The 22,309-nt window shown below is 42.5% G+C and overlaps 1 protein-coding gene across 4 annotated transcripts in view; it reads right to left on the reverse strand.

The window, feature by feature from the left end:
- Positions 1-238: 238 nt before the first annotated feature.
- Positions 239-22,309, reverse strand: part of LOC131663832 (uncharacterized) — an 816,929-nt gene continuing 794,858 nt past the window's right edge. For all 4 annotated transcript variants that reach the window (XM_058934535.1, XM_058934552.1, XM_058934526.1 and 1 more), the window contains one exon: positions 239-452. In XM_058934535.1, coding sequence (XP_058790518.1) covers positions 424-452 — 29 coding nt within the window. In that variant the 3' untranslated portion in view covers positions 239-423. The remainder of the gene's footprint in view (positions 453-22,309) is intronic.

The following is a 22,309-nucleotide window of genomic DNA, read 5'->3' on the forward strand; positions in this document are numbered from 1 at the left end:
AAATTTTGAGAGCTTTACCTCAAGTTTTTCAAAGCAAAAATGGTTTAGAATAAATTACTCACGTATAATCATAATATATGTCTATATTTATCAATTACCAGATGAGAGCTTCAAAAAAAATAACATAACGATCGAATTGCAATTTTGTTAAGATGTAAGCTTATTCGGTATACTTATTCAATTATTCTATGTAAATAATATATTCAATCAATATACGTACATTATTTTAATATTTATTTAACATAACACAATATGTCTTCATAATATGTTGAAACAGTTTAATTTTCACAAAAGTTCAGCATGATATCATCGAGCTATTGATGTAAGTGTTTTGTGTTCTATTTTAATCTTGATATTATTTCGTACTTTATAACACACTTCGTCATTTTCCTTAATTCAGTTAAATCTTTGAAACTGGTCACACTATTGATGATAAGCATGCGAATATACCACTGCAAAAATGTTAGAAATCTTAAGTTCTGTCATAGAAACAGAAATATAAGCTTAAAATGTTGGGATTGTAATTTTGGTTATCAATAATGAAGGATATTTCTCAAAATTTCAATTTATTAATCCAAAGTTTATTCATATGCAATACAATATTTCATAAAATTTATGGGATGTCCAAAATGGATTATATATACAACTTGAAAAATACTGGTTAGGCAAATATTAATTGATCTGTGAAGATACTGGCATACACTTTTCGGATATTGTTAAAAAAAGTGTATTTTATGAGTCCATAGTTAATCTATTAGTATCGAGCTCATATAATATATGAAACTAGCTAAATAACATATGACAGTAAATCTGTATAGATTTACATATATTAATTACATGATAATTTATGAAAAGCTTTTGCCCAGCGCAATTTTCGGAACTGTTATCTCATTTCCATATTGCAGTTTGAGCGAGATGCACAAGAAAATGAATCAGCAAAAAGTTATATGGTCGCGAAAGCCAGGAGCGTGGCTTTCTGTGTATCGGAATAATTTGAAATGAAGCAAATTCATATTGAGATTTCTAGAAATATAAAGAGAAGGATAATAAAATGTCTATAAGAAATACCGTTCATTTTTTATCTCCTATCCTTATGCTTTTCAAAAAAGTTCTCAGCAACGTCCAATGAATGACGTAAGTTTTACGCGATACTGTACATAATAACTTCTGCAACGGTAGTCGATTCGATTAATCGATCCGTTCACGATTTGGTACACTCGCGATGCTTGAACAAACGACTAAAAGAGAGAAAGAGAGAGAGAGCGCGAGAGCTTAAAAATTTTCAATTAAGCCTCAGCTGTTACTTGTACAGTACCGCCAAATTGTTTCACTGTGTTTCGCCGTTTTTTGCAAACCAAGATTCCGGGATTTTGGAAGTGCACGAGTGTTAGCAAGAAAACATAAAAGCAGCAGCAACTAAAGCAGCAGCAACTAAAGCAGCATTTGATGGAGCGAGCAACAATTGTTCACGAGCGAGACAGCGCAGCTGAGATGAGGGGCACCTTTAATTTGCTACAACAATTACGGCTGATCACCGTAATTGCACCGCAGAGTAGGTGCACCTCCCTTATATTGCGCGACAAAATACTAGCGAGAGTATTTCGTCTATGGCGATCGTTATTTTTTGTATTCGCGCCGAGCGTTAGTTTTCGCGGCAAAGTTTCGAATTCTCTCTCTCTGTCACCGTATTATTATTAATCATTGTAAATCCTATTCGCGTGCGTTAGTCTTTCGGCCCGTAAAAAACTGTAATTTCTAGAATTGAACATATTAATTTTATTTGCCGCATTACGTCATTTCGTTTCCAAATAGTTTAACAGATCTAGTACGGATTAAATTTTAAATCGATTTCATCTAGGGGATTAGTCGGATTAAGCATTAGATCACTCACACCTAAGATAGATCAAGTTTCACAAGTCAGGTGACTTCAGGTGAGTTCAACTCTGTTAGAAAGAAGACACTGAAGGCGAATACACGTATATCCATTCGTGTTTAACGGAGCCGCAGTTAGCTCTGCATCGAGGGAGTTTGTTCTTAAATAAATCCCTATTGTACTAGTTAATCCACCTTGTTACACTTTGTAATATATGTGCTGGGTAAATACACATTAGATTTTACAAAAAAAATTTTCTTAATTATAAATAATTTTTTATTATAAACTTAATCAAGTTTACAAAATTATTTCAAATCTTTGAAAGTAATCAAATGTATGTAAAATTAACACAGGTGTTCTAACTTACTTTTAGATGCTTTCAAAGGGTGAGGTTTTATAGATACCTATCATACAAGATTTAATTCTGTATTTTAATTTTGTTAATTTAACGTAATACTTTTGTATTGTACTCGAAAAATAAAACACTATTTTGTTAAAAAGTGAAATATTATCTCATATTATATCTTTCTGCATAAAAAAAATGAAATGATTAATTCAAATAAAAAATATTATCATATCATATCACGGTGGGTCTGAGCGACATTTAAATAAAAGTGAAAGCAGGTTCCAATTTTTTTGCATATTTCGGTAAAAATACTAATAATTAGAAGATCCCAGAAAGAATTAAAAAAAATCCCTGAGCCCTTTATGAAAAAATCGATTTTTAAAATTTTTTATCAAAAAAAAAATAAAAAAATAATTTTGGTTGTGGTTGATGGTATTAATAAATAAATCAGTATTTTTTCGATATTTACACAAATGCACATTTAATAAAAAAAAAACGTTAACACGAGTCATACTTATATATTATAAAAAATTAACAACATAACATTACATAACACAAGAAAATAATCAATCGCCTGAGGCTACAAGACTATGGAAAATCATAAAAAATAACTTTTCTATTCACCAACAAATAAAAATTATAAATGTTTGCTGTTATATTCTTGCACAGCTTTGAGCAAATTATTTGCATAATTAATATGGGTCTTTTTAAGCTTGTATTTATTCCAAATTTGCTTGAAATCTGAATGAACAGACTCCATAGCCTGTTCACTGTAATATCTAGCCCTTTTTGAGTCTTTTTACAAAAATATTCTACATGGAAAAATACTGCATGCACCTTCGGTGTAATACTAATCCCTAAGTCAGAATAACTTCTTCGAAAATCAGCAATATATAATTATAATTATATATTATAAAGCAATAATTATAATTATATATTATAAAGCAATAATTATAATTATATATTATATAATATATAATTATATATTATAAAGCAATATATAATTATATATTTACTGATTTTCGAAGAAGTTATTCTTACTTAGGGATTAGTATTACACCGAAGGTGCATGCAGTATTTTTCCATGTAGAATATTTTTGTAAAAAGACTCAAAAAGGGCTAGGATATTACAGTGAACAGGCTATGGAGTTTGTTCATTCAGATTTCAAGCAAATTTGGAATAAATACAAGCTTAAAAAGACCCATATTAATTATGCAAATAATTTGCTCAAAGCTGTGCAAGAATATAACAGCAAACATTTATAATTTTTATTTGTTGGTGAATAGAAAAGTTATTTTTTATGATTTTCCATAGTCTTGTAGCCTCAGGCGATTGATTATTTTCTTGTGTTATGTAATGTTATGTTGTTAATTTTTTATAATATATAAGTATGACTCGTGTTAACGTTTTTTTTTTATTAAATGTGCATTTGTGTAAATATCGAAAAAATACTGATTTATTTATTAATACCATCAACCACAACCAAAATTATTTTTTTATTTTTTTTTTGATAAAAAATTTTAAAAATTGATTTTTTCATAAAGGGCTCAGGGATTTTTTTTAATTCTTTCTGGGATCTTCTAATTATTAGTATTTTTACCGAAATATGCAAAAAAATTGGAACCTGCTTTCACTTTTATTTAAATGTCGCTCAGACCCACCGTGATATCTTACAATATAATACATTTGGTCATTTTCGAAACAGAATTTTAAACATAATTGACTGAAATATTTATTTATTCCTAAAGAAATATTTTACATAAAATACTCCGTGTTAATTAGTTAACGGTAGAATTTTATGTAGAAATTTTACATAATTAATAATAAATAATATTTTACGTTTTTTATCCAAGTGCAAAAACATTATGTTAAATAAACAAAATTAAAAAAACGCCTTTCGTAAGTTTCGCAATATGATTGAGAATGGGGACAAGGATATTAATATGTTACTACTACTACTGTTTGTTACCAATTCTTCTAATAGACTGACTCAAGTCTTCGCTTTTCGACTTTTATTTTAGGATCTAACTCAACTACTAAGCCTTTTTCAAATCGCCCCTCTCTCTTCCTATTTACTTGAATTCTTTACCTACTATACACTTTTATGAGATAAATAGCGGGAGTCCGAACCAACACTGCCGTCTTTGAGGTAATATCTTTATCAGTCATGATACCTTAATATGGAATCGAAATTTGGTAGTAATATCGCATAATTACTACTTTTACCTCTTCACTAAAAGGATAATAATAATAGTGATAATAATAATAATAATGATTATTATTATGATAATGTGACGGGCGAATCGATCGTTGAGTTCGATCGCCCTGTTCGCCTCTCTCTCTCTTCCGCGTGCCTTCCCCTGAGCCGCTGCCACATCGGTCTTGGTTGAATAAAACCGAGTATCGACGCACGATATGGCTTTGTTGCAGGTTTGATTCCTGATCGGCGGAGATGCCTGGCGTTGGAGGGATAGGGCAGGGGCGGAGAGCAGAGGAGGAGAGAGAGAAGTAGTGTCGCCGGCATGAGTCGCACATGTGTGCGTAGCCGGCGGCGCTCGGCCGTTTTTGAGTACCTATAGGGAGGGGGCGAGTAAGACGTCGCGGAAGGCGCGAGATCGCAGTCAGTGCGGCTTCGACCAGCAATTAATTTGGAGAGTTGAGCCTCGCGACCGAGAAGTGTGTGCGATAAGCATATTGAGTGAACGGAATAGAAAAGGAGGACAGGACCATCTGCATCCATCCAGAGACCCGCCTTTCGAGGACGACATCGTTGGCCCAGAAGACGCGGACTTCTGCAGCAGCGCTCCCTCCCAAGGTCAGGTACCCTTTTTGTTTCTCGGTGCGTGCCTCGATTTCTCTCTCTCCGAGCATTGTATAGGCCGGACGCGGACGAGCGGTTGCATGCGTGAACTCGCATCGCCCTCGCGGAATTCGCGGGACAAGTTGTAAGGTGATGTTCTGTCTCCTGTGCGTTAATTCGCACGGAACGAACTTAGCCCGGACTTTGCCGACGCACACGTCGAACGCTGTATGTACGTTATTGTTGTAATAAAGTGTAAAATAGCTGAACTGATGAGTTTATTCTGTTAACCTGTCTCTCTCGTAATTAGTTAAATTGCGATTATGGATATTACCGGACGACATAGCCCTCGTTAATTTTCCGCAACGAAGCGAGTGTGCCTTCCGAGCCTTTCCCCTTAAATAATTTGTGACGCAACGTTGTTCGGGCCTAAATTATTAACGTACGTGTTACAAAAATAATAATAATAATAATAATAATAATAGTGAGAACGGCGATAATTAAAGAGATGAATAAAGATTAAATAATTGAAGACAGTAATTAAGGTTAATGAATTTTTATTATAACTCATATTACTAATACAAAAGAAGATTTTTTCTTAATTCCTTAATTACTAGAGTTCGAAAATTAAAAATTTGATCCTTCAGATCCTTTGGGCTGGAGCGAGCTCTTGGTTTTGATACAACCTTCCGTCCTGTTCCTTTTTGGTTATTTTTCAACATTTTGTTATTTTAGTCGCTTCCTTTTAATAGGCCCTTATTCCTTTTCACCGCGAATAGCTGTTTTGAACGACTTCTGCTAGTGGTTGAAGGAATGTGATCACTACGGTGAAATATATCTTCGCCACAAATATCCTTAGCCTTTTTCTTTCTTTGCTGTGTTACAGCGTTCACTTTTAGTTTTTCGGCTTCAATAGTTTTATGATGCCCCCATGAAAGTGTATGTAGATTATTTTCAAGCATATAACGTTTATATTCATAAGGGTTCAGTGCTATTTTCTGCTCTCTCTTATTCCTTATTTCGTGTAGTATACTACGTATACAGCATTGCTCGATCCTTATAATTTCTAATTTCATTAAATATTTTCAATAATCTTCTTGAGATATACTTTTTTTAACCTTATGGGTTTTTTTTTATTGCTTGCTGATGTTCTATTTATATGCTATACATTTTAGTTCGAAAACTAATGAATTATTTTATAATGTTTTCATTACATTTATCTTTCATTAGTCTAAGAACTTTTTTATTGGCTCGGGGTATGTTGAATCGATTATTTTCTGGATAATCGGACATATTAAATTTATCAATGTCATCTCTCATAATTTCATAAATATATACATCTTGAATTTCATACATGAAGCTGTCTGTGTCCATATAGAGTAATTTCACTTTATCAGCTACCCTTTCTTTCATATATCCGTAGTGGAAGTCATATATTATGCTTTTTGAAGGATCGAGTATAGATAGTCCAATATATATAGATTTTTTATTACAAATAGACGTCCATGTTAATTATCTTGCTAATATATTTTCATGAAAGATGGAGCTACTGGAAAAGTTGTGTTGTGCCATCCGTGCTTCTTCTTCACATCGACGACACCATTTGTTAATTAATTTAACACCTTCCGCTATCTTTCACTATGAGCTTAAAAAATAATTTTCTGTGTATCTTTTTCAGTTTAAATCCGTATTTGAGAGGTTGCTTTTGCGCTGTATAATGAATTATGTAACGATCTTTCTCGTAAAGTGTTGTTAAAAGCATTTTCTGTTTTGATGCGGGAGATGTATAGTAATATGCTAAGGACAAAGAGAAAGGTCTTTATATTCGTCATATAGATCTAAGAGATAATCTAAATCTACTTCTAAAGTATAACCAACCTCATTATCATTAGAAATATTATAAAAATCTAACCCTTCAACTATTTAATATTATAAAATTTTAACCTTTCATTGAACATTCTATATGGTAGTGCCTGTGTCATGGCTCATCTGCATCGATTATAGATATCAAAATACATCAAAATCTTACTCTGCTCTTCCTTATTATATTCTGCTCCCATGTAACGATTATTAGCTTTCGGATATCGATTACAACATTGGCTAATACCTCCTCGAATACCTTTTTGAATGAATAAAACCATATCAATATCAGTTAAGAGTTCTAATTCAATATCTGTGCACTTTAACATAGCATTTCATGATAATATCGATATTGTATAATAGTACGCCGGGTCAAAATGATACGCATCCATATAAGTTTTTCGGAATTCCTCGAAGATATCAGCTGATAGCATTACATCGGTTTTTAGATATAAATCACAATAATCTCCTAAATCTTTAATATTCAAAATATTCCTTAATGTTTGCGCATACTGATAGTTAGCCTCAGAGATATTATTATCAGTCAACTGGCTATAAAAATCTTTAATAGAAGGTTAAAAATGTTTGCTGCTCTGTCTGCTTTAATCTTTTGAAACTATTAACATATTCATATGGAAAAACGCCTTTTTTTTCAACAATTCTGTTTGTGATCCACTATACTTATATTCATTATATTCATAATCTAAAATATCAAGCTTACTTTGTGACGAGAGCAGGCCGTTTGCCCGTCTCTCGTCCGCGTTTCTCCCTCCCCCACTCGGCTAAGCGTGGTGGCCAACGTTGGGCGCATTTAAGTATGCGCCTAACACTTGGTCTTTTGTTTCAGCGCCAAGGACGAGCCAGCGCAGTTGAGCGCAAGAAAAGTTGAAGAGCGCGGAGAGAGAGTGAGAGAAAGAGAGAGAGAGAAAGAGAGTATTAGGCCTATGCAGGGATTGGCAGGCGCGCAACGCATGACCGATAAGCGACGCGTCGCGTGCCGCCTAACTAATAGGTCAAGGTAGGGAGAGGAGCGAGCGCCGCAGAGCGACTGCAAGAGGCGCGCAAGAATTAGTGCGTGAGAGAGTCGCAGCTGAGCCTTACGAGAGTGAGGGAGTCTAAGCCTAGTCTTGCTAGAGTCCGAGCCCAGCAGAGAGAGCAGTTTGGGATAGCCGGAAGGAAGGACGATTAACCCTACCGGCAACGGCTTTGCCAGCAACAACAGCCAGCCCACCTGCCAAGAGAGTCAACGCCACCGACGGAGACCTGGTCAGCGACAGCGGGTAGCGACGATCTGACCAGCGACGACGGCCGGTACGTCCTGCGGCAGCACATCGCCCAGGATTCTCGACGTTGCAAGGAACAAGAAAAAAAAAGGTCAAGTCTTCCTTTTCTTCTTTCTCTCTACACTCTCTCTCTCTGTTGATGCGACGACCGGTGTACGGTGAAAGAGATAGCCTGGCACTCACGTGCCGGCTATCTGAAGGTTCGCGCTAAGGTTAATTTGTAGTGATATAAGTTGCGACCGGTGAATTGTCCAGGCGCCCACGTGTCGGGCAATTTCCCGGTATTAGTCCGCGTAGTTTTAAGTAAGTTTGTAATAGGTTAAGTGTGCGATTTGGTATTAGTGAAATGCGAAATGTTCAGTTGCGATTATCTTAAACAGTTTATTGTTCGACTTTTAGTTAGTTAGTCGGTAATTTAGATTATGTTATGCGCGCGTTTGTTCAGTGTGAATGATTATTAATAATAATAGGTTGTAAGTGAGATTTGGTTCTTGTCTGTATATAATTTATTATCAACCTCCCCTCATTCTCCCCTCTCAATTGTCATGAGCGAAAGCGCCTCACTTACCCCGCAAAAGAATTGGTAACAAAGGATTAAGTTTTGTTACATGGTATCCCTTGTGAGTCTGACAATTGGGAGATAGATGAGAGAAATGGTTTGATAATAAAATTTTAGAAATAACGGTTAACTGATTTTCTTTGTGAACTAAGGGCAAAAGAGTGCGCGTAAAAGAATTTCGAGTTTTCGGTATTTTGAATTCTTGTTAGTGCTTGCCAGTGACCTTTTTTTAATAGCGGTGTCCGATGACAACGGTGCGTCATTGAGTCGCTTTGACGCTAGACGACTGCGTTCTTTCTTCGCTTTAGTTTTTTTTGTGTTTTAAGAATTTTACTAGACTGCCTATTCAAAATTACGGTAAGTAAATTTTGATAAATTATAATTTCTTTCTATAGGCGTAAGTAAGGCGATTTCTTGCCGGCTTATAGCTTGGAAAGAAATTAGTCAGTAAGGTATCAGGTTACACGGACCTGTCGAGACTTGCTTAGCCCCATAGGCTCGCGTCGTAGTCAAGTTACGGATTTTCACTTTAGAAATAACAATGTCGCTAGCGTGTAGAGATAAAATAGTCTTGCGCAGAATATTACGCGACGCGCATGCAAAAAAATTAAAACGCAAAATTGAATCCACAGAACCGGCTGTTCTGTTAGAATTAATGCGCTATCGCGAACTTAGTCTACACGGTGATCTTGAGGAATTACAAACTCGGTATTTTCGATATATGCTGTTAAGAGAGCGGCCAGATTTGCAGCCACCGTTGCGCTCGAGCGATTCTGCGTCAGGCCGAATCCCAGAAAAGCTGTATGACGAACAGCAAGAAACAACGGTAAGCAGTGCGCGGAACGCGAACCTAGGCGATGAATTCGCGGCAGCTGCAGCACCTTTGGCGGCCGAATTATCATGTGAGCAAGAGCAGGCGACACCGGCAAGAGCAAGTGTTGCCGCTCCTCGCGAACAAGTTCGACCGCCGGGCGAAAATGCAGTCGCGCTCGGTGACAACGACATGTTACCGATGGCGACTCGCTCGCCGTCGGACAACAGGATCGAACGCGCACGCGAACAAGTCGCGGAAAACCGAGGCGAGCGTAGCACTAGCGCGATAAACCAAATCTGGGGAGCTTTAACTGCAGTACCGCGTTGGATTTATAGGCGCGAGGTTAGACAGGGCATCACGGATGGTGCGAATGCAGTTTTTAGAGTTGAAAGAGAGGCGATGCACGGTAGAGCGGCTCAGGCCGAACAGCAGGCTTCATTGCCGCCTCAGGCCAAGCCGCTCGGCGACCGCGAGACGCTAAACGCGCCCGCGGTTGCGACTGAGCCATCGGCCCACGCGAACGCACCAAACAATAGAGCAGATAGTACATTTCTCTATGCCGATTCAAATAGATCGGCGAGCACGAAATATCACGCGCCTAGAGTAAGTTCATGGGTTGAAGACTGGGAGCGCGAGGTACGGGTAGCTACTAGAGAGGAAATGGAAATACCAGCTCCGTTAGGTGAAGGTTCGATCATTAGCGAGAAGAGCGTAATGAGCATAAGGCGACCTAAACAAAAACAGGTGAGACAGGTAGAAAATATCAGTGGAAGCGACACTAGCTCGAGTCTATCGGATACTGATAGCTGCAACACCTATAAAGTTAAATCGCCGCGGAAAACTGAGCAAGTTAGAGCGGAAAGACCAAGCAAAAAGAGTGCTCCTCCAAGAATCAAGTATATAAACGGTATACCTGCGGATGGAGTAAGCGCGCTCAATGCCTGGTCTCTTCGTTTTTCCGGTAAGGATAGTACAAACGCGCTAAGTTTTCTATCAGGTTTGAGTGATTGCCAGCGCTATTATGGCATCTCGGACGAAGAAATGCTGATAGCAATAGGCACCGCATTCCGCGATAAGGCGCGTCCGTGGTACGAGGTTAATCGCGGTATGTGGAGGACGCTGAAAGACTTTAAAAAGAGTTTTTCTAGCGAATTCTGCCGACGATTGAATAGAGAACAACTTTACGGCGAATTGCGTCAAAGAACACAGGGCGAGAATGAGAACATTACGGACTATGTCGCGGCTTTTCAGACGATATTACGCCGTTTTGATCCGCCCGTTTCGGTGAGACGCCAGTTAGCTATGATCATAGAGGGTCTACATCCAAGATACAAGCGATATCTTGAAACTAAGACCTTCTCCGATCTAAATAGTTTTAAAGAAGCGGGTATGGCGCTCGAAGATCGCATGGCCGGTTGGAAAAGGTGGCAAAAACCGCCCACGGCTGACGTAACCCTAATTCCGGAATCCGCGTACACAGAGACGAAGAAGTCGCCCGGTAAGCAAAAATCGGTCGAAACCATTGACGGTTTAAACGACGCGATTGACGAGGTCTTAATAGTCGAATCTCCTAGAAAGAAAGCGCAGCAGCGAAACAAAAAACTAGGTAAAAAGGGCAAGAAGCAGAACGGTGAAATTGCCGTGGCTATTGCCGATAGGCAACAGCCACAGGCAAGAAACCAGCCTGCGAACGAAGCCGCGCCTGCTCCCCAGAGCGCGCAGGCTTCGTTGGCCCCGGCTGCAGGTGTAGCCCCTAGTCTGGTCCCGCAGCAGCGCAATCAGGGAGGTAGCAACTTAAATAGGCCATTCACGGGGGCTTGCTTCAATTGTAACGCGGTGGGACATAGGAGGGCGCAATGCCCGATAGCTCAGGTCAATCCGCGGGTAGTTTGTTATAAATGCCGACAACCGGGGCATTACGCTAATAACTGTCCAACGCGAACTTCAGAGTCGACATTATATTGTCAGGTTTGTGGGACAATAGGTTACGTGTTTAGAGAATGCCCTACTTGTAATCAGGTGAAGCAGGGAAACCTCAGCGCGGGAGCCGTCGACCGCTCGACGACTCCTGCCTAAGATGGATTGAGCGGGCTATTGAGGTAGAGAAAGTGCTTCGCGCAAGGAGCGAAAGCACCGTAGAAGAAGGGAATAGAGTTGAGGTAAAAAGGGAAGGCCAGAACAAGGCAGAAACCGCCAGTTCTGCGCCTCCTTTTATGAACTTAGTAAAAAGGGAAGGCGAGAACAAGGCGGGAATTGCCAGTTCTGCGCCACCTCTCTTAGACGAGGTAATAGGAGAGTATTTGAAAGTCAAGGCTAAGGTCAAGCGTGCAGTATTTGTAGAGTATGAGGATTCGGAAAAAGGAAGTAAGGAAATCGTTGAGTTTAAAAACGTGTTTAAAGGCGAGTTTAGTCGTTCGACATTGAAAGAAGTTCAGGCGCAGAGTGACGAGGGCGTAAATTTCCCTAGTAGGATCAGCAATGAACCCGAAGAGGCAAATAGACGCGACTCGTTACAACAGGACGCGGAAAGTCTTCAAAAAGATCGACACACTATCGCGCGAAAAACTTTGCCCGATAAGGATATGCGTGATCCGATAGGGTTTAATAAATTTTGCGCGATAGCTAGCTCGCCTGAGAAGTGCCCAGCGAGGCAAAATGAGTTGCCATCGTCGCGCACGAACACGAATGAGGCAGGTTCGAGTATTTCGCCCACGGTTGGGCAGGCTTCGGAAAAGGCCGTTGCTTTAGGAAATCAGGGTGAACCTGTGAAGAAATTTGTTGGTAAGGAAACGAGCTCAGGCGCTGCGCTCCCGTCGGAGCGGGCTGCGACAAAGGTCATGGTCACGCGCGATAGTAGTGGGCTTGTTGATACTAGGGTTTTGTTGTTTGGACGTTCGGTCGTCGGTGCCGACGCACCTTCCGTTTTAGTGAGGGGAGGGTCTGAGTGGAACTCAGAAATCCCGAAGAAAACGGCAGATGAATCAGATGCAGCGTTAGTCGCAGTAGTAGAGAATAGGTTCTTTATTAAGGTCGACATAGGCGGGCAAGTCTATACAGCGCTACTAGATTCAGGTGCTCAGGTATCGGTACTAGGGCCGAATCTTGGTTTACGGTTTAAGGATCGGTTAAAGCCGCCTACGATTTTTGTACAGGGCATCTCAGGCGAGAAGCCGCAAACGTGGGGCGACGTGAGGTTAAGTATTGAAATTGGCGGTAGGACGAATTGGTTAATTGCGACGGTAGTATCTACGCTTAAGCACGACTTGATTTTAGGAGCTGACTTTTGGATAGCGTGGAATATAAATATTAGCTACGGTAATCGCGCTTGGCGGGCAGGTGACCAAGGCGACTGGTATCCGTTAGCAGAGCAGAATAGTAACGAGATAGTTGTTTTTGCGGAATGCGCAGGTTTAAGCAGCTACGAGGAGGCTCAACGAGAGACAATCTTGGCGCTTGTTCGCCGGATTGTCCCGGAGCCTGGTGAATCTCCGGTGGTTACAAAAGTTATCGAGCACATTATCGATGTAGGCGATGCGCGCCCGATAAAGACGCCGATGCGCCGAATGTCGCCTCCTATATTAGCATTCACGCAGGAAGAAACCATGCGGCTATGGAAGGCGAAAATAATTAGGCCATCGAAAAGTCAGTGGAGTAGTGCGCCGGTAATCGTACGTAAACAGGACGGCGGCTATAGGTTCTGTCTCGATTTTAGACCAGTAAATAAGGTGACGAAAGTGGACGCGTATCCGATGCCTAGCATTGACGCTATTTTAGATAGGTTGCGCGGAGCAGTCTATCTGTCGAAAATAGATCTGCGAGCGGCGTTTTGGCAAATTCCGCTTTCAGAAAATAGCAAACAATATACGGCGTTCGCGGTCCCAGGTCTTGGTTTATGGGAGTTTGAGCGAATGCCGTTTGGTTTGGTAAATGCGCCGGCTACTTTCACCCGCCTCATAGACGCACTTTTCGGTCCAGAATATGAGCCGCACGTTTTCTGGTATTTGGACGATCTGCTAGTAGTTAGTGCAGATTTTAATAGCTACGTGATCTGGTTAGAGAAAGTTTTGAAGCGTTTAGTAAGCGTTGGCTTAGAAATCAACTTAGAAAAGTCCGATTTCTTCTGTACCGAGGTAACTTACTTGGGGTACAGGTTAGATAGTGAGGGTCTACGTCCGGACGACGACAAGGTGAAGCCGATAGTAGATTATCCTGCGCCGAATAACGTAGCTCAATTACGCCGATTCCTAGGTATGGTTGGATGGTATGCGCGTTTTATCGAACACGAGAGTGAGATAAAGGTCCCGTTGACCAAGCTCATCCGAAAGGACCAGCCATGGGAATGGAAGGAGGAACAGCAAGTTGCATTTGAGAGGTTAAAGCGCGCATTAACGGAGGCGCCGGTACTCGCGCGCCCTGATTTTACGCGCCCCTTTTACTTGCACTGCGATGGCTCCTCCTTCGCGGTTGGCGCGTGTTTGGTCCAGGTATTCGACGACGGCGAGCATCCCATATGCTACGCCAGTCGGATGCTGAACGCGCACGAGCGAAATTACACGGTGAGCGAAATTGAGTTTTTGGCAGTACTTTTTGCGGTAAAAAAGTTTAGGCCTTATATAGAAGGCTCACACTTTGTCATCGTTACGGATCATAGTGCGCTTACTAGGATTCTTAATAAACGCGAACTTACGGGTCGATTGGAAAGATGGGTATTAGAATTTCAGCAGTTGGATTGCGAGATAATACACAGAAAGGGAGCGCTGCACCATGTGCCGGACGCACTTTCGCGAGAATTTGAGGACGAGCTCGAGATTTGCGCGTTTGATAAGATACAGGATGCTTGGTATCTACAACGCGTGAAAGATGTTCTTCAAAGACCGAAGAAATTCGAGAATTGGAGAGTAGAGAATAACGTGTTGTATCGATTCATGCGCGATCACCTGCTCGATCCGATAACTAATCGCGAGGAATGTTGGCGCATGGTGGTGCCGCTGGAGTACCGAGAAAGGGTGTTGAGAGACGCTCATTGCGAGCCATTCGCTGGACATTTCGGCCGTGAAAAGACTTACGATCGGATTGTTCGCGAGTATTACTGGCCAAGAGTATGGTATGATGTGAGGACGTTCGTAAGTGAGTGCTCTCAATGTCAGAAGTACAAGGTAGTCCAGCAGGCACCCCAAGGTCTAATGGGTAAGCGCGTGGTAGAAAGACCATGGGCCGTAGTAGCGACTGACGTCGTAGAGCTGCCCCGTAGCAAAAATAAGTTTAAATACCTGGTGGTTTTTCAAGACTTATTCACTAAGTGGGTCGAGCTGAAACCACTGCGATCGGCGGACGGCCTTGCTCTTGTTGCCGCGCTTGAGAAGTTAATCCTGTTTAGGTGGGAAACTCCGGAATATATCATTAGTGATAATGCGAAGGCATATAGGAGCAAAGTATTTCAAGACAGGTTGCGAGAATATGGTATCGAACATATATTTTGTCCTGCGTATCATCAGCAAAGTGACCCGGTTGAGCGCGTAAATCGTACGCTAAAGACGATGATAGCGATGTTTGTAGATGCCGATCACAGGAGCTGGGATAGGCATTTGCACGAATTTCGTCATGCTATCAATACGGCGACTCAGGCGTCTACAAAAGTATCGCCGGCGTTTCTAAACTTTGGTAGGGATCCGCGCCCGGTAAAGAGTTTAAGGCGCGAGATCGAGGCAAAGGCCCCTATTGTTAAGATAGATACGAAGGCGTGGGAAGATAGGCTATCACGTTTAAATGCATTACGCGACTTAGTAGCTAGGCACATAGATGAAGCTCAGGAAAAGCAAAAGAAACACTACGATAAGGGTAGGCGTCAGGTACTTTTTCAGGTAGGTGACTTGGTTTTGCGCAAAGTGAATACGCTTTCGAGCGCAGCGGATGGTAAAAACGCGAAACTGGATCCGAAATTCGACGGACCGTTTGAAATTATTTCAGTGATTTCGCCCGAGATCTACGAGCTAACGACGAACAGTAAGCATCGTACAGCTAGGGTACACGTCTCCGAAATTAAGCGATATATACCACCGCGTAAGGTAAAGAAATAGTTTGCGAAATAGGATAGGTGTAATAACTGAATTGTTTTGTTTTAAAGGTACAGGAGGTTCATCGACGTCAGGTGATGATGGCTGAAACCGAGGAGTCGGGCCACATCGCTCACGGCGACGTGACCGCATCGGTGAACTCGGCGGGAATTGTTGAGGCGATGGAGGTAGACCGAGCGTCGGAGTCTGCCGCCCGGTTTTCAGGCCTTGGGCAGGCGGCCTCCTTTGACGGCGAGGTTGCCTCCTGTGTTTCACGGTTGGCACAGGCGTCGGTTGGCGGGGACAGTGACGGGCAGGCAAAGGGGTTCCCTTTGCCGCCGCCTTTGCCTTCACCCCCGACGCTGTTCGTGAGCGACCGACGAGGGGTCCGTTTGCTAACGGGAAATCGTCGTGCGGGTTCGATAATTCGTCTGGCTGCGCCCACGCGTACCTGGGACGAGGCAGTGCGTCGCAGCGCAGCGTTTCTGCTCACGACGCTTTGCATACGCGAAGCATCCGAGAAGTCGAGAGTTATCGCCGCAAAAGAGGGAATTGTCTTCTCGCAGGCGGGCACGAGTAGCCAAGGCGAGAAATCGCCGGGCTCTCGAGCTGCCGCGGGAGGACATCTCGCGGGTAGGGCAGCAAATCGGAGCCGTACCGCGAGAGCTTGTATTGGAAGGGGAAACTGGAGTCCCATAAAGCGAGGCGCCACCAACGGGATACTGGAGGTGGTGCTAAGCTCGAGCGACTCCGAGGATGAGGCGATGCCGGTGCAGGAGCTGCCTCGAGTGGCTCCGCAACCACACGTCCATCCTAACCTCCCTTTCAAACCGCTCGCGTTACAGAGGTTAGACCCCGCGTACCAATTCGTCCGCAGGGGTGGGCCCGCGCAGTTCTACCCAGCGGGGTATTTGGAGGACGAGAGAAAGAAGGAGGCTGAGGCTCGCCAGAATTCGGGTAGGAGGAAGCGCACGATGCGTTTCAACCTATCCGCGTGTAACTTTGAGAGGCCAACCTCCGGTTCGACGCCAACTCTACCTGAGATGGCGGAGGGAGCCGTTGCAGAGGCAACAGGCGCCCTCCAGCCATCGGTTTCGTTGGCTGTCGACAAAGGGAAAGCCTCGGGAGTTAGTGCGAGCACAGTCACCGAGAAGACGGGAGAGGCAGGCACAAGGATGGAAGTGGTGGTGCCGCCGACTCCACGAAGAGTGGAGCCGGTTGTGCCGGAGCGACCAACACTTAGGCCGGTACGACCTGTCCCGACTCCTCAGGTGGCGAGCCCGGCCTCGTCCTCTGCGTCGCCGTGTTGGGTCGATGAAACAGGGTTTCGATTGGTAAGAGGTAGCTTCCTGCAAAACCTGGCTCCGGTCCTCTGGGATGAGGAATTGGACGTGCCTTCGTTCCGTTGCTTCAATTGCAGAACGGGGTCACATCCCAGGTCAGCCTGCAGGAACCCGCCTCTCTCGCGTCCGGTTTGTAGGAACTGTGGGCGACTCGATGTCCGCGTGCAAGACTGTCCGCGTTGCCGCGATGCCTTTATGGCAGACCAGGCGCGCGCACGGTCGATGGAGGAGGCAAGGGTTCGGGCTCGCCCGGGCGAACCAGTAGAGCTCCTGGCGACGCAGCCAAAGACTGTGGAGCCGGAGCTCGAAACTTCTAGGTCAATGCCCGAGGTAGCCAGCCCTGAATCCTCCGTCGGGGAGCCCAAGGCGAAAAAGCCCAGGCACCGATGCGGCAAGCGTTTTCGCGCTAAGCTCGCGCGTAGGTCACAGGCGCTTGCTGCAGAGGGAGCCGGGACTGAAGCCGGTTCGGTCGAAGATACGGGGATGGAAGTCGCGTCGCGGACGGAGCAGGCGTCGGTCCCCGCGGGTGAGCCGAGCGATCGGAGCGCCGGGGTGATTGAGCCCGAGGCGACTGAGGATGCCGGCCAAAGACTCTCCGGGGCAAGTGCCTCGTTTCCTTCGGCGGAGGAACTACGAACGCTCAGGCTCCGGTATTTGGAGTCGTTGGAGCGGCAGTGAATGGTAAGATCCTTGGTTTAATTGAGTACTGAGATAGTCGCGATCTTGGCGCAGTGGATTAGTCGGCTTGCTATGACGAAAGGTTAGGCATACAACTCGGATTAAACTATTCGGTTTGTTAGATTTTGCTCTTAGTTGATTTGGTTGTTACCAACTTAGAATTAAGTATAATTTAAGCTAAATCTAAGGTATTCTTATATGACTTAGCGTCTATCGTTGGTTGCCATTGCCGGTCGACAGGGAGAGAGAGAGGGAGACACGGAGTCAGGCCGTTCGCGGGTACGAACTTTGGCCTTGGAAGGGGGTGTGACGAGAGCAGGTCGTTTGCCCGTCTCTCGTCCGCGTTTCTCCCTCCCCCACTCAGCTAAGCGTGGTGGCCAACGTTGGGCGCATTTAAGTATGCGCCTAACACTTGGTCTTTTGTTTCAGCGCCAAGGACGAGCCAGCGCAGTTGAGCGCAAGAAAAGTTGAAGAGCGCGGAGAGAGAGTGAGAGAAAGAGAGAGAGAGAAAGAGAGTATTAGGCCTATGCAGGGATTGGCAGGCGCGCAACGCGTGACCGATAAGCGACGCGTCGCGTGCCGCCTAACTAATAGGTCAAGGTAGGGAGAGGAGCGAGCGCCGCAGAGCGACTGCAAGAGGCGCGCAAGAATTAGTGCGTGAGAGAGTCGCAGCCGAGCCTTACGAGAGTGAGGGAGTCTAAGCCTAGTCTTGCTAGAGTCCGAGCCCAGCAGAGAGAGCAGTTTGGGATAGCCGGAAGGAAGGACGATTAACCCTACCGGCAACGGCTTTGCCAGCAACAACAGCCAGCCCACCTGCCAAGAGAGTCAACGCCACCGACGGAGACCTGGTCAGCGACAGCGGGTAGCGACGATCTGACCAGCGACGACGGCCGGTACGTCCTGCGGCAGCACATCGCCCAGGATTCTCGACGTTGCAAGGAACAAGAAAAAAAAAGGTCAAGTCTTCCTTTTCTTCTTTCTCTCTACACTCTCTCTCTCTGTTGATGCGACGACCGGTGCACGGTGAAAGAGATAGCCTGGCACTCACGTGCCGGCTATCTGAAGGTTCGCGCTAAGGTTAATTTGTAGTGATATAAGTTGCGACCGGTGAATTGTCCAGGCGCCCACGTGCCGGGCAATTTCCCGGTATTAGTCCGCGTAGTTTTAAGTAAGTTTGTAATAGGTTAAGTGTGCGATTTGGTATTAGTGAAATGCGAAATGTTCAGTTGCGATTATCTTAAGCAGTTTATTGTTCGACTTTTAGTTAGTTAGTCGGTAATTTAGATTATGTTATGCGCGCGTTTGTTCAGTGTGAATGATTATTAATAATAATAGGTTGTAAGTGAGATTTGGTTCTTGTCTGTATATAATTTATTATCAACCTCCCCTCATTCTCCCCTCTCAATTGTCATGAGCGAAAGCGCCTCACTTACCCCGCAAAAGAATTGGTAACAAAGGATTAAGTTTTGTTACAACTTAAGTATAAAACTAACTTTTCTAGAGCTGATGGCATGAAACGGAACGAATCAATAAAGCGAAACTAATACAAGGGGGGTCAATAAGTTTTTACAAAAAGAAGGAAAAAAAGTTTTGCGTATGTAATTTTTTTTTATTTTTCAACATAATCTCCTTGAAGGTCGATACATTTTATTAAACGGCCTTCCAGTTTTTTTAAGCCATCAGAAAAATATTATTTCTGTAAACCCTCAAAATAGGCATTTGTTTCGGCGATAACTTCTTCATTCTACGTGAATCGTTGTCCGGCAAGCCATTTTTTGAGGTTAGGAAATATGAAAAAGTCACTAGGAGCCAAATCAGGTAAATTAGTGGATTGTCAATTAATTCGAACTTTAAATCGTTAATTTTTGCCATCGAAACTGCGAAAGATAGCGACTCCTAATCCTCCTTAAAACCGTGTATTTTCAAAATCATCACATCTTAACGTTTGGATAGCTGAAACAATCTGATTTCACAAAAGTTACAACGTTCAAATTTCCTGTGATAAAAAAGGGACCTACTATTGTATCGCCTACCATTTATGTTCACACGTTTAATTTTTGAGGATATTGAGTGTGACTTTCTCTCATCCAATCAGAATTTTATCGTACCAATATCTAAGGTTATGGCGATCGACTTCGCCATTTAATTGACATGTAGCTTCGTCTGAGAAAACATTATTTTTTTAAAAATACATAAACAGGGTTGATTTATGCTAAAAAACGAATAAAAAGCAATTTGAAGATCTGTCTTTCTCGTATTTTTTTAGAATTTTGAAAAATTCTTTTTCTACACTGCACGGTTCATCTAGATCTCATTTCTTTCGCAGTCTTCATCTTTCATTTTAGAAAATAGAAAGTCACTACTTTGAGCATAAAATATTAAAATTGTCAAAAACTGGAAAGTCACGTGTAACGGCGGCTCGACATAAAAAGAGACCAAGAAAAAACAGGCCGCACACTTAGCTCGTAAATTAGGATGAAAAATTGCATACAGCTGAGAAAAGAAAATTTTTCCGTGAACGGCAGTTTTCGTCTCGCGCATCTGGCAATTTTCGGATGTTTGGAAAAGTATCATAATAATCAGAGCGCGTTTACAACCGCGCCATCCGGAGTAGCCAGATTGCGAACGTCTTTGGAAAATAGAAATTTGCAGCGCACATGTGCTGTGACGGTAAACGTCAAATTAGCGCTGTTAACCTAACTTAATTGCTGCCTGGGAGGGCAGCACCTACCGGGGGGGACGAAATACGTAACGAAGGAATTCGGCGCGCGAGCAGACGGAACGCGCGCGATTGAAACCGAACGAGTGAAGCACTGACCATCATCACGATCGCCCGCTTTTCCTTTCGCTATTGTCAATCTGAGTGCCGCTTAAGTCAATCATTGGGAGAAGAACACCCGGATCAGTATCAGCTATCAGTGATCGCTGCCGCCAAGGTGCCATACAACTACCAGTTCGAGACCAGGTCGAAAGAGTGTGTGTGAGGTTTCGCCATCGAGGGCGAAACCATCGTGTGCGCGAACTCGCGACCCGCGACATAAACAATAGAACAGTTTTCTCGCTGTGCGACTCGTCTGTGTCACCTTCGTACGCCTGCGATATTAAGGTAAGCTGGCCAGCTTAATCTCGCGATCGCGGTTGCATGTTTAATAATTAATTTCCGACATTCGAAGCGTGCATGTAGCGGCTCCAATAACAAAGAGCAGCGAGCGTCCCGACAATACGTGTTGTCGATGAGCGAGCGTCGATGTAAACAAACGCGCGGGCCGACCTTATGTAGTATTTGAGTGATAACAAAAGGTTCTGTTCGTGTTACTAACAAGTGTTTTTCGACTCGCTTAATTCTTATTGCTTCCACTCACTTTTTCCTAGATTAGATGACTTATTGGTTGACTGACGCCTGTCTCCGCATGCTCTCCGGACTACATTTTGAGCATAGATAATTACGTTCGCCCTTTCGACAAAGTTGCGCGAATAAAAATATAATTAAACGGTGTTACCCCGTTACAGTGCATCCTATCCATAATACCGTTATTTTATTTTTAATTTATTGTCAATTTTATTAATTTCTTTTAAATTAAGGGAAGCACATTTGCTTGTAGATCTCTTAAAAATATTCGAGACTTATCTATTGCAAATAGTATTCAAGTAATTAACAAGGACTATTTTGATCAATAGTTTTTGTTTACTGCTCGTATAGTTTTAGTTTTATATATAAATATTAATATAGAAATATAGAAATAATTCATTATATATTTCCGTATTAATTAAGATTTTTACTGCGAATTTTGTGTGTTTAATCGTTGAATACACTCAACTTTGCGTTAGAAAATTTAAGAATGGCTGGAACGAAAGTTAATGACTATATTCATTATAATTAACTCTGATTTTTAAGTATTTCTTAGGGCTTTTTGGTAATTAGTTAATAGTTAAGACTATTAAAATCTTGTTTGTTTTCAGATAAATATTATCCTTAACTTTTGTTCTGTACTTTAGTTTTATTATGGATTAAATAATATTTTTGTAAAATTAGAGTACCACACGTACAATTGCATTTAGATAAAATTAGTTTATATAATTAAAGATTAAAATAGTACATAGAGGGCTATCTGTGTGAAGAGGGCCCAAAACACTTGGATGAGGCCACTCCTGCACACTCCGCCCCCGGCCAATTAGGGTTCGAATTTCGCTTACGCTTCAGACACTCCCCAAATTTTCCAACCAATTAAATCAGGAAAATTTGAGTTCTTCCTGCCCAAAAATGACAAGGATTTTAGAGTGGGAGTCTCTTGCGAAAAGCATAAAAGAAAGCTCTTGAAAAAAATTAGGCAGTTTCTTCCAGTTCGTTCAGTCTCTTTAGTTTTCATTTTTTAGTTCGTTCAAGTTTTTTCCAGTTCGTTCAGTCTGTTCAGCCTGTTCAGCTCAATAAGTATAACAAAACCGCCGTGTGTGTGTGGGAAAATAAATACGAAAAGTAAGTATAAAGAATTTAAATAAAACTTAAACTATAATTTGTTTCGGTTAATTTTTCTATAATTTTTAGTTCATATCTTTCCTTATTCTTTCCTTTCCTAGTTTCGCGTACGGTTTTTCTTTTTTTAGATAGTAACACTCGATTGCCAAGCGTGTGATCGGGTGCATATTAGATAGGCTCCCTTTACGTTATTTTATTGCCAAAAGTGTGGTAAAATAACGCGAA

Source organism: Phymastichus coffea, unplaced genomic scaffold (genome assembly GCF_024137745.1).
Source record: "Phymastichus coffea isolate CEN01 unplaced genomic scaffold, Cenicafe_Pcof_1.1 PCOF00002, whole genome shotgun sequence".
Taxonomy (NCBI): domain Eukaryota; kingdom Metazoa; phylum Arthropoda; class Insecta; order Hymenoptera; family Eulophidae; genus Phymastichus; species Phymastichus coffea.